This window comes from Xiphophorus hellerii, chromosome 6 (assembly GCF_003331165.1).
Source record: "Xiphophorus hellerii strain 12219 chromosome 6, Xiphophorus_hellerii-4.1, whole genome shotgun sequence".
Taxonomy (NCBI): Eukaryota; Metazoa; Chordata; class Actinopteri; order Cyprinodontiformes; family Poeciliidae; genus Xiphophorus; species Xiphophorus hellerii.
In genome coordinates this window covers 22,475,670-22,488,519 of record NC_045677.1, presented here as the reverse complement: position 1 = coordinate 22,488,519, position 12,850 = coordinate 22,475,670, and the positions used below count along the sequence as shown (strand labels likewise).

Below are 12,850 nucleotides of genomic sequence, written 5' to 3'. Positions count from 1 at the left end.
TCAGAGGGAAATTCTACAGGAAGCACAAGGATGAACGGTAGAAGAATGATAGAAAGTTTTTTGAGTTGGGCCATCTAGAAAATCTTTGCTCAAAGAGAAAAAGGTGAGTGGGGTAAAGTGGGGTAAAGCATTCATGCAATCTTTGTGTATGATGGATACTCGCCCATAAAGCAGGCATAACGGGCACAATTATGTTCGAGAACATAGCAATGAACATCGCAATAAATGTGATTCTGAATCAGTACTGTAGCTATAGTAGATACTGAATATATACAGTATCTACTTTAGATATTCAGTACACACTGAATATCTAAAGTATAGATATTGTACTATATATCCTAACTCAATATCCACTGAGTTAGGATATGCTAACTTAGTGGACAACAACAATTTTACATTTTCCTTAATGGCTAACTGTACTTAGTAATTTTGTAGCCATATTAGATTTAAATTTGACTCTTTTTAAAATTTTCTGATTTTATCAAACCCATGTTCCAGATGTTTCTGAATACACCTTGTAACTTTTAAACACATCTTAAAATGAGCAGATAAGATGGTGTAATTCCACTTATAATACTGTCACATCATCTCAGAAGTGCATATTTCATAAGTAGCTTAGAGTTTTGCAGCCCTTTGATCCTGATTTATATAACGCTTTCACTGTTTTGAGGAGGCCTTGACTGGAGTAAACATTTCAAACCTATCTCCATCAATTCATTGTTTTCCTCTGCAGCCAGAGGCAGGCATTAGTAGAACAGCAAATTTTTATGGCATCAGAAACGAGTCTTTTTTTTCTAAACAGCATGATATGCAAAAAAAAAAAAGCTGGAAGCCTTTTTTAAAAAGAAATATGCAGAAGATATTTGGAGGGAACACTGATGCAGCTACAAAGTCAACTAGGTCTTTGGAGCCTATTTTCTGAATATAAAATGTAAAATCCTTGAAAGTAATAATTTTAGTCATCAAAGACTTACTGTTAATATTTCATGTGGTGAATTTTGATGGCTCAGTGGAAGTGATACTTACAGCTGGACCGGGAGCTCCAACCACGCCCTGGAGACCTGTTGGGCCAGGTGGACCCTAAAGGAAAAGCAAAAGAAACAACATTTACAGTCTGCTGAAGCAGCTCTTTATGCGACACTGTCAAAAATGTCACCTGATAATTATAAATATAAAAAAACCAAATGCATCCCTGACACTGGAACCATTTAGCATTTTTTGATGCTACATTGTTTTATGCTGGTGGGTCGGGGGTTGACATCCAGCAGACTGACCCAAAGTTTTGCTCTGTTGTTAAGTGATGGAAAAATTAGAGGTAAGGTATTAAAGGTTTTCAAAGTGTCTTACGGAAAACATCTGAAAAAAAGGTGTTTTTGGTTTCTTTGCACTTCAACTCCTTCTGTCTATGCTTTATAGATCTATTTATTGGAACAATTACAGCTGTAATTTTTTTGGGTTGTCTACTACTTTTGCACATCCTAAGAATGACTTTTTGCCTGTTCTCCAGTTCAAAATAGCCCACGCTCAGTCAGATTATACAAAGCTTTTTTTTTTTCTAATCTCTTTGCACAGAGTAGATATAGATCAGACTGATTCCAGTGTCCAAACTCATAAAAATAATTTGAGATGATTGCAATTTTTTAATAATTGAAAAGGTTCAAACAGTTTGAATATTACTGCAGGACACTGAATTCTAAGAAAGAAATTGATATACATTTGTTAATAAAAAAAAGAAAAGCCAAATACAAAATTTATGAAAAAATATATAAAGAAACAAGACATTCATATTTAAGCCAAAAATGTAATATCTATTTGATAATATTTCAGAAAAGCTGCAGACTTTTCAACACAAACATAACTGAGAAGAGCTTCTGCTCTATATTAATTCCACATGACAAATCAGTAGTGATAATTAGTTTTCTTTAGTTAATTAACTTTTAGTGTAATTTAAAATGCAATGGTTTCGGAGAAACCTTGTTATAAAATGCAATGAAAGAAGTAGGGTTATAAAGACTCACCCGTTCACCCTTGTCTCCTTTGCTTCCCTTCTGTCCAGGACCGCCCACTTCTCCCTGTGATCCAACACACATTCACAAAAGCTCTCATATCTCTCCTTAACATCTTAAAAACCTCCTGCCTGCCATGTTTATTCAAAGTCCAATGTCTTCAAGTGTCACCTTTATCAGCATTGGCCACTGAATATTTCTCAAGAGATTCTAATTTGATTGGCCCAGAAAGACCTTGGGCGAGTGTTTTCAATTAATTGATTGGCTCCCTGTCTCACCCCGTTGGTACTATGATTGACAGAAAGGTGTGATATAAGACGTGACTTGAATGAAGGAGGTGTGATGGTTACAAAATGCAGATCTGTGGCTCAGTGTAACAGGGGTGGGTGTTGCTAGCCTAAGGGTGAACATTTTGTGTAAACAGCAGGATGATTCAGTGCGTGCCTTTGTTTTCGAAACATCTTATCTATTTAGTTCACATGATGCGTCTAGATGGAATCACACATTCAGCAGTAGCAATATTAAATCTAACAAAGCAAATAAGAACTTTTGTTTATGTGCATCAAAAGGCTTTTTTAAGATACAGTGCTGGTCACAGGTTTGCATACACTCATCGTCAATAAGAATGTGAGGTGTAGGCCAGACATATTTAATATGAAGGAGGTTAGCGCCATTCCATGAGCTTAATGCTAACCTACCTAACTGCTCCAAACCCATCTGATCCAAAGGGCCAGCTTTGATGAAGGGACATTGGTGAGGATGTTTAGGAACTTACAGGAGACTATGGCTTCACTGTCCATAGTGAAGCAACTTTTATCATGTGAGACCAAAAAAGAGGCATATATGTCAAAGTTGAAACCCTCAGTAGCAACTAATATTTGCAGCCTCCTCCATAGACAAGACAAATATCTTCTGGAGAAAAGTTTTGTGTTCAGAGGAGGACAACAAGAAGAATGTTTTAATGGAGAAACCTAAGACTTTCTCTCCAACTTGCTAAGAGATATTTATTCAAATGTATTACAAAAAATTCTGAGCCTGTGTGGGTTGGAGGAAAATCAACAAGAAAGGCAAACCTGTGCATCCAACTATTATTTTAAAAATGTAATTGTATTATCTGCTGCCCCCTAAAGAAGAGTTCAAATGCATAAATAAATAAAAGCCTCCAATTAACATGACTTTTAGGTGAATCAGTATTTTTAAACTTCAGACCAGAACTGTATGCTGTACATCTAATAAAATAACATATGTATTTGTCATAATCTTTAAGAATAAAAATGTTTTTTGTGTGCTTCTTTTGATCTTTTTGTGAATAAAGGCTTGTGGATTTCTTGTACTAACAAAGACAGAGTTGCACTTTTACTTTACCTTATCACCGTCTTCTCCTGGGGGACCCTGAGGACCAGCTGGACCAGGAAGACCTACTGGACCTTGAATGCCGTCACGGCCAGCTGGACCCATGGGACCTTTCTCTCCCTGTGAATAGCATTTGTCACAATCATTTGATGACACCATGGACACTTTAGAGTTTAGGAAACAGTTTCATAATAATAATTTTTTTTTAAAAACAAGGTAGAAAAACTCACAGGGGATCCTTTTTCTCCGGCAGGGCCTGGTGGTCCTTGTGGGCCGTTGCGTCCTGTCTGACCAATAGGACCTCCGGGACCAGCAGGGCCTCTCTCACCAGGGGAACCCTGTTATCAAACACCAGCCAGATAATACTGCATTAAATCCATCAAGCTAAAAGAAGCTAAACACACCGGGGAAATCTGCTGGATATTTTCTTGAATCACGAAAGGCTTGACCTTGCAAGAAAGGGGCTTCTTTAATTAAAAAAATGTTCAAGTAAAACTGGCCGCTGGATATTTCAATAATATTTTCTGAGATATGTCTTTAAGAAACAAAAAGTCTTTAACAAGCTGTTCAACTATTTGTTGAAGTGCATGTATTGATAGCTGTTAAGTCAAATTTAAAAGAAATTAAAACTGAAAACTAGTTTGTGAGGATATCATTCACATATCATTAATACAGTTTATATGCCATAAATCCAATACAAAGTATAAGCTGATATTTCTTACATAAATTATCGCTAAGCATAGAGTCAAAATGATCAAAATAGTAAAACAAACATGACATTGATACACTCAGTAGAATATTGACCAGACTGACAGCCGTTATTTAACTAAAAGCAGACCTCCACAGTGAGGTTATTATGTAAGCAATGGCCACTCTTTCCCCACATCAGCCATGTCTCCTCATGACTTTTCCCTGGTTCGTGATTGCCTCTGTGTATGAGGTCCTAAATCACACATATTATTGATCAGAACTTCATCATGACACCCTCCTACCAAGGGAGGGTTTTCTAACAAAGTGAACACAATAAAATTTGATTTGCATGTGTTCGGGGCCAAAACTATGACCTGATTCCCACTCACTAAATCGGCTGCTGATGCGAGCTGCCACCTGGCACTCATGTGCCTGGCCCATTTCATGACAGCCATTTTCTGGTGACACACATGCAGTACACAGCTCCAAACTGTCATCCCAAAGCTGCCAACTTACCCACCAGGCCTCAAACTCACACACAAGCCTCCACACCAGTTTGTTTGATTCAATGCATTTCACTAGTTTTCTTTATGTTTCTTGTTTGTTTTTTGTTTTTTGTCATGTTTTCCTCCCACACATTTGGCCAGAACCGAACAAGAAGCACCACTTGTAGAACAAATTTTTGTTTTTGTGCTGACGTTTCCCTTTCAGGCTCTGCTAGACACACACAAGCCTTTAAAAAGACAAGGGAAAAGCAACACACACACAACACACTTAGATCCCCAATGCACAACAGCAGCTTAATCTGTGGCAGGAAATCGATAGAGGGAAATATCAGATCTGCTGTGTGCATGCACATTGCATACTGGCCACTTTTTCCTATTACAACAATGGTACGAAGTTAGTATTTCACCTGTGTTCTCTCTATGACTCACTTTCAAGCCAATTTATAAAAACCACCTCTCTTTGCAGTGGAAATTGCTTTTCTCATTGAGTGAAATACTCCTCTTCTCACTTTCACGATTTTTCATGCCTGCTATGCATATCCGCTGTCATCTACACTGGTGTTGCTCTGTTGCTGGTGAGCAGCGGGGCAATTATCGGGAACCTGGGTTTAACGCTTCAACAAAATGACAGACAGTTCAAAGCTACCCGTCAGTCAGATTATGCACAGCATCTCAGCTCCTGAGGCTTTTGTTGCTTATATCTCTAACTGAGGGGCCGGAGACAAAAGGCAGGAAGAAAAAAAAAAAAGTCTAATTTATTTATGAATTGCTCTGTCACCCCTGCTTCCCTTTCATGGTCATAAACTGCAGTAGGACAGGAGCATATATAATTTTCAATGCTGCATTATGTAGAATAATTGTAACCATGATATTTGAAATGACTTTCCTTAAATATTATTCAACTGATTTAGGATGGACATTTTTATATCCCTTCAGATTTTTCACAATAAACTTTCAACAAATTGGGATTTTATGTGATAGAACAACACAAAGATATATCAGAAGCTCTTTATTGCATATGTTTGTGGTGACATCTGGTTTATTTTCTTTAAATAATGCCATTCTTCTTGCCACTTTTCTATAGATGTCAGATTTATGACGGCTAGTATTTGCCATTCAAAAAGACACTACACCCTGAACAGAAGATCTCTGCAGCCCTTCCAGGGTCACCATGGACCTGTTGGCTACTCCTCAGATTAATGCTCTCAATTTTTCTCCCATTTCCCAGTCATGCAGAACTTTGTGTTGATTTATTATACAAGATTCCAAGAAAATGCAAAAATGAAGTTTGCTATTGTAGCGTAACAAAATGCGAAAAAGTATATGGAGTATGAATACTTTTACAAGGCAGACTAAATTAAGATAAGGTGACTAAAATAGTGATTGTTGACCAAATTAAGCAAAACAGTTTGGACATAAGAAGCAAATCACCTCCATCTGTGCAACAACAGTTGCTATAGGAACTGTTAAAGTGCATGTGTGGAGAACATCCATAATTAGTCAAGCAAGCTGCTAGCTGCTTTTCGATTAGACAGTTAAGTAGTGATTAGGTTGTATTTCAGTGAAAAAACACAACAAATCAAGCAGCCCTTTATTGAGCTGTGGTTTACGCATTTGTAAGGCTCTTTAATTTTACTAGCTACAATTTTACAGTATTTTATAAATCAGGAGAGTTTGCCTAGCTCTGGGCAAGATCAATACATCTAAAGAAAAAAACTAAAAGAAAATAAAGTTGAATAACTTGGACTAATGAAAACTTCTTGAGAATAGTAACTTTTAATGAAAAAAATATTTTTCTTGCTATGACTATAAAACATACAGAGAAGAAAAGGGTTTGGATAGGAATGCTAAATACCAAATAGAAAACCTCCTCATATCCTGATATAAAATTTTAATCCAATCACTCCACTGTACTCCGTTCAGCTATTCTCTGTGCTGCAGTTTTCATTGCACTGCTGAATGACTAGAGAATGGGGCTGTGCACAGCACGAGCGGCTCAATTATCCAAAAGCACGAGTCACTTTTCCTTGCAATCTCTGTGGCTAGAGAGATGAGGTAACCATAGTAACTGGCTACTTACGATGGGGCCGGGGGGACCCTGAGGTCCTTCTCCTCCCTTTAAGCCACCTGGACCCTGAAAAGAGAGGGAAGAGAGGTTAGATATCACTCACTGTGAACCTCCACTCAAAGCTATTCCAAGACTGTCAATTTTAGCTGTCGAAAAGCTCTTTAAAACTTTGAGCATGTACTTTTGTATGCCCATACGTGCATTTGTATAGAGCTGAAGGGACTTCAGTGTGGAGAAATAGGATATAAACAGACCAAAGTTACTGATATTCTTTTTTCTGTGTTGAGATCCAAGAATCAGTGGGCCTGTTGGTGAGGATATTGTTATTTATTGCATTAAACAATTATTTATTCATTGATTATCCCCAGCTTATTGTATATATTCTTAAAACAACAAGAAAAGCTTTATGTGTTTTCTCCATGAACCGATATCAACAGACTACAAATCACACAAATTAAAACAATTTAATAAAGCACTCTGCAATCATACCTGGGAAATTGTTTCTCCTAATTACAGTCTTGTATTCTTGTGAAAGAATTGTGAAAAGAATAATTTCTCTCCATAATTATTATTCCAGTGTGTGAATGTGTGAATGACTGCGTGTAGAGTGAAGTGTTATGAGGTCCTCTGAACTTGATAAAATGCTGTACAAGTGCAGGTCATTTACCATTTAGTTACCCTTTACTGTTTAAAAAAACAATTCACGGTCAATTTCCTGTATAACCCAGATCAAAAATATTTTAAATAGGAAATAAATTAAATACACAGGTTTGGTCAGATGTATCACATACACTTATCATGGACCTAGATGCCTTTCTCTTTTTGTAAACTGATATTTTTTAGCTAAAACCCAAGCTTCTTGTATAAAAATGGTAATTACTGACAACAAAAGCAAGCACTTGTGCCTTTCATTGCTAAATACATTTACGGTGCAAATCAGTTTTCTATTAAAACGCATGTTATTTATTAAATTATCATGCAGCCTAGCTTTCAAAATTATTACATTATCAATGCAATGGGAGTCACCGCTTGAGCTTAAAAGGAACCAAAAGAATAAGAAGAGATGACAAGTTTTAAAACCCCACTGTGAGTCACAGGTTGAGGTATGGCCCATTTATCTCCTGCCTCTTGTCACCTCGTCAAGTTCCCGGTCCTTGAATGGCAATGGCTGTGCTGATTCACAGCACAGAAGGGGTCTGGGGCTGCATATGGAAAACAGACTTTTATTATAATGGCTAATTTACAGGTTCCAGCAGAGCCAGAGGTTGCAGTGGCTGCCAAGCAGGCGCTGCCACTGGCTGGCTTGGCTTGAATGATTCTCCACAGTATAGTAAGGGACTATAATGCGTATTTGTTTTATATGTGCGCCCACGTCGACACGCCGAGTCCTTCTGGACTTTTCTGTTTCTGGATGGGATCAGTTTAAGAAGCAGAAAGAGCACGCATGTGTTTGCTCACATATTATGTTTGTGCTTCCATTATTAAAAGAAAGTCATCTTTCTGCTCACATGGGACCAACACACCGGCTGTAATAAGTCTGCTCTGTGCTGTCGTGTGCGCTCTTAATGGTCAGCCTTGGAATGAGGTACAGCCACACGGTCCCCTAAGCTGATCCTGAGTCAGCCTCTAATAGCCATCTGCTCTCACCTTGAACTTTTTCTCACTCACACCCACTGCTTCTGAGAATCAGCACCGGTTTCTCCACACATGTGATGAAGAGTTAAAAAGTTGCAAAGGGTTTAAACTGAGAGCGAGACGCTGACTCACTATTTGTTTAGGAGCAGAACATGCCTCCTAAATGAAAAGGACTGTGGAACAACTTTAACTTTTTTAATGCCTGGACTACTACAAGAAAAAAAAAGAAAGAGTATAATCGCCCTAATTTCTTTTTAGCATAACTAAGTTACCTGTGCTTTGTTATAACAACAAGCAAACTGTCTCTAAAATTGTTTAATGTAATGACATGGGGGGAACAATTATATGCTATTTGTCTCAGTCCTCCATTAAATTTTATTTTTTATTTTGTCTACAACTGCTACTCAGTGGTGGTTGTCATTGTGTCTTGTCTCTATGCTGTAACTGCGAAGTAATTTCCCTGCTGGGATGAATAAAGTAATTCTATTTCTATTTCTATATTTCTATAAGCAAGTTCTGCACCTTTTTTCTGGTTTACTCTCAGGTTTGACATTTGGTTTAACAGCAGGTTGTTAGGTAATTAGAGTAGGCTAAATTCAGCTGGGTGGATGCTGAAAATGGGGGTTGGCTTTCTGTTTATACATGTGAAATGTTTTTCTCTATAATTATGTAAAAAAAAAAAATGTTACCATGGCTCCTGGGAGACCTCTTGCCCCTTGGAAACCTTTTAATCCAGGTGGTCCCACCTTGCCAGAATGACCCGAAGGACCCGGATCACCCTGGAGAAACGAAAAGAATTTAATACCTGGCAGAGTATCAGGTCATTATTACCGTGAGGTCTTTAGGGCAAAGGAGAGAAATTATGAAAGTTGTCTGATAATAGCTTAATTAGTTCCCTATCTGGAAACATAAGCAAGAGATTAAGAGGTAAAAAGATGAAAAACAAAAAATTTTTTTAGAAGAAAAAAAATCTTTCAGCTTCAATAGTTTGTCAAAGAACAAAACTGACCTTCAAGATGGAGAAAAAATTAAAATGACTGACAATACTACAATTTTCTAAACTTTCTTACGAAGTTTAATACGTAAACATTTAATATTCATTCTTCTTCACCTTTCCTCCTTCTTTTCCTGCAGCTCCAGGTAGACCTTGCTCTCCGGGTGGACCAGGGGTCCCTGGGTGTCCTCGCTCTCCACTTGGTCCTGTCTCTCCAGTTGGTCCCTATCAAGAGCAATGCAGGCACATGTTTCATTATGTATATGAAATAATTGGTTTAGATTTCTGTAATCATATGTTGATGAATAAAGCAAATATAATTAATTTTGGGTGTGTATTTGTCCCAGATTTGATCTTGTAAACAATTGTATAATTTTCTGCCATAAATGGATGAATAAAACATAATAATCTCAGCTTGTGCTTTCCAGTTTGAAAGAAATGAAATGTGTGAAGTTTCTTAATTGTATCTGATTAAATATTTCTGTCATTGTCAATGGGTAAACTTTTGTGGTCGAAACACTTCTGCATTAGACATGAACAATAACTGAACGTGGTTAACAAACACAGCAAAGTTGCATATTAGTTGCATATTACCTGAGGTCCAACCACCCCTCCAGGTCCCGGAGGTCCAGTCTTTCCTTGGAAACCCTGACACAGACAGATAGTTTTATAGATGGATAGTTTGATAGTTTAATAGATCAATGGACATATAGTTTTATAGCTTGATAGGTTGATACCTTAACAAATCCGTGGGAATATAACTTGAAAGTTTGATCGATAAACATCTTGCTAGTTTGATGGACAGATAACTTTATAGTTCATTGTTTGATCTCTCATTAGACAGTTTAACAGCTCAACAGACTGATATCTTGATAAATTGCTGGATGGGTAACTTGACAGAAAATAGCAAGACAGAAAATACTTTTCCCATAGCTGAAGAGTTACTTTTTTCTTTTCATTTTAACATTAGGATTTATTTTGATTTAGGAACATTTATGATAGCTGGTGAGGTGTTTATTAATTCCAATCTATATTCTTTTATTCCAGTTCAGATAAAATAACACCTTAGTGATCAAAGGGAAAATAAATCCTTGTAAAAATAGTCAGAGCAAGTAGAAAGTTTTATATGTTGTTTTTGTTAGAAAAAACGTTATCAGAAAATTCATAGCAAATGCCACAAGCTCCAGAACTGTATACAGTATTAATAAAAGTGGTTCAGACAATACTGACATTAAGAACTATGTTTTTAATTAAACTCTCTCCATATATCACTTTGGATCCCCATCACTAATGCTACTCAGCTTTCGAGGCCAAAAAAAATGATGTCAAAATGGCAAAAAAATATGTTCACAAAGAAAGTTACCCACTTACCGTTTCCCCCCTCTGTCCAGGATGTCCTGGCAGCCCGTCTTTCCCTGCTGGGCCCTGGAGATGAAACATTTGGACAGTTTCAGAAATCAAGGTAGCAGGCTTATAAAAAGATGGTTGTGAATAAAGGCAGCTCACAGGCAGTTTGACGGCAGCCACTTACATTAGGTCCTTTGGGTCCGGGTAAACCGACAGGTCCCTGAGGTCCTTGAGGTCCCTAATGGGAGAATTTGGGAAAAATAAGGCAAGGAAGCATAACTTAATGTGTGTGTCATTTTAAAGGGTTTTAATAGGAAATTCATCTCATTTACTTATTATTGAAAATCAAACTCCCAATCTCTCTTACAGATTTAGGCCCTTTACACATCTAACGAAGACCATACGACAACATAAAAATCAACTAGAACAAACAAGCCCTTTCTTATTAATGTTTTGCACGAAACTTCCTTTTTAGAATTGTGGGGCTTTATTACTAAGTTCACAACATTTCTGGGCAAGAAGCAGCAGTGGCAGTTTATCCATGGCATGTGGCCTGCAAGCACCAACATGCAGGTGTTGTCACGCTGGCCCTGTTCCAGGGCACCAACCTGATTATGTCCACACATTAGCAGGGCAGCACTCCAAGTAATTTTAGCATTGTAGCTGTAGCTGATATGCTCATCGTGACTGGTGGGTTCTTTGGCTTCAAACAAAAGAACCTAGCAGCTGAAACAAATAATCCATTCTCTCCATGCCATTAAAAACAATCTCATAATCAGATCCATTGCGCACAGAAATCTCTATGCGTTTGGCTCCCAATGGAATAGGGAGGAAGAGAAGTGTGTGCTAGTTCAAAATGCACGCCCACACTGTTTTCGGAGAGACCAAAGGTAGTTGTGAGTTTTCAGACAGCAGTCTGAATTCACAATATATTAGACCAAAAAACCCACCAGTTATGAGTTGCCTATGATTAATAATAACCGGAGGATTGATCAACATATTTGATGTACATTTGCTTGATAATTTTGATGATGGATTTGATAAAATGCTGTTCACTGCTTGTTTCATAATGGCTTAATGTATTATGTTTTATAGTGTAAAACAAGTTAAGATGCCTTGTTGCTTAAATATGCCATACAGAACTTAACTTGACAATATCAAACAGATGTTCTTAAAAGATGTAGTTAATAATGAGGAGGGAAGTGGTGGACCAGGAGAAAAGACTCCAGGATTCACATCATTCTTGATGCAGTGCATCTGTTGCAGAACACCTGCATCCTCTAACAGGGTAGATGCAGAGGCTTTCCACATATAGACGTATGAAAATCTCAAAGATCGTTTTGGGGAAAATCCTAGTTCTGATCCTAGCCAGGAAAACATCAGCTCATTAGCTTTGTATAGAAACACTTAATGCCATGATTGCTTTCACATGAAAACAAAAGCTATCAATGTTTGAACATTGCAGTCATGATCTAGTGTGAAGGCTTATTTTAGAGAAAATATCATAATAACTAATGTAACTGTTTACGCTATACCACTTATCCTTGTAGGATCACAGAGGGCCGGTGCTTTTCTCCAGCAGTCATTAGGCAAGACGTGGGGTTCGATCAGGATAGGTTACCAGTCCATTAATGAGCAACATATATACATAACACTAATAACCATCCACAGACACACACATATCTGAAAACAATTTAGAGAGACCAATTAACCTGACAGTCCTGTTTTTCAAATGTGGGAACCCAGAGAGAACCCAAGCATGTGCATGGAAACTATGCAAACTCAATGCAGAAAGACCCCAGGCCGGGATTTGAACCCAGGACCTTCTTGCTCTGAGGCAACAATGCTAACAACAGCAGCACTGTGCAGCATGTCATTTGAATGCAGCAAAGACATTCAGATGCCTTTGAGTCCCAATCCCAACCCAGTGCTCCTGATGTCCTTTCACTCACTGCCTGTACAGAAACTCAATGAACAGAATACAAGTTACAGATGAAACAAATTCAATACCAACCCGCTCTCCAGGTGGGCCTGGAGGTCCATCGCTGCCTGAGGTGCCCTGTGGAGAAAGGAAATCCACAGAGGAAGAGTATGAACTTTCTCAGAACTGACAGACTATAAAATATGAATAATATCGTATTGAAGCCGTGATACTCAGGTTACAAAATGAACCACATGCATGCGTATGCTTTACAACGTAAAAGAATGTGATTAACAACAGATACATCAAGTAGTAGATAAACGTTTGCAG

The 12,850-nt window shown here is 37.8% G+C and overlaps 1 protein-coding gene across 2 annotated transcripts in view; it reads right to left on the bottom strand.

Moving 5' to 3' along the window:
* The window catches only part of LOC116721688 (collagen alpha-1(XI) chain-like), a 99,850-nt gene that overhangs the window by 23,551 nt on the left and 63,449 nt on the right, over positions 1-12,850 (bottom strand). For both annotated transcript variants that reach the window (XM_032565577.1, XM_032565578.1), the window contains exons 35-45: positions 12,614-12,658; positions 10,784-10,837; positions 10,624-10,677; positions 9,847-9,900; positions 9,370-9,477; positions 8,948-9,037; positions 6,636-6,689; positions 3,590-3,697; positions 3,372-3,479; positions 2,019-2,072; positions 1,027-1,080 (exon numbers count right to left, since the gene is read on the bottom strand). In XM_032565577.1, coding sequence (XP_032421468.1) covers positions 1,027-1,080; positions 2,019-2,072; positions 3,372-3,479; positions 3,590-3,697; positions 6,636-6,689; positions 8,948-9,037; positions 9,370-9,477; positions 9,847-9,900; positions 10,624-10,677; positions 10,784-10,837; positions 12,614-12,658 — 783 coding nt within the window. The remainder of the gene's footprint in view (positions 1-1,026; positions 1,081-2,018; positions 2,073-3,371; positions 3,480-3,589; positions 3,698-6,635; positions 6,690-8,947; positions 9,038-9,369; positions 9,478-9,846; positions 9,901-10,623; positions 10,678-10,783; positions 10,838-12,613; positions 12,659-12,850) is intronic.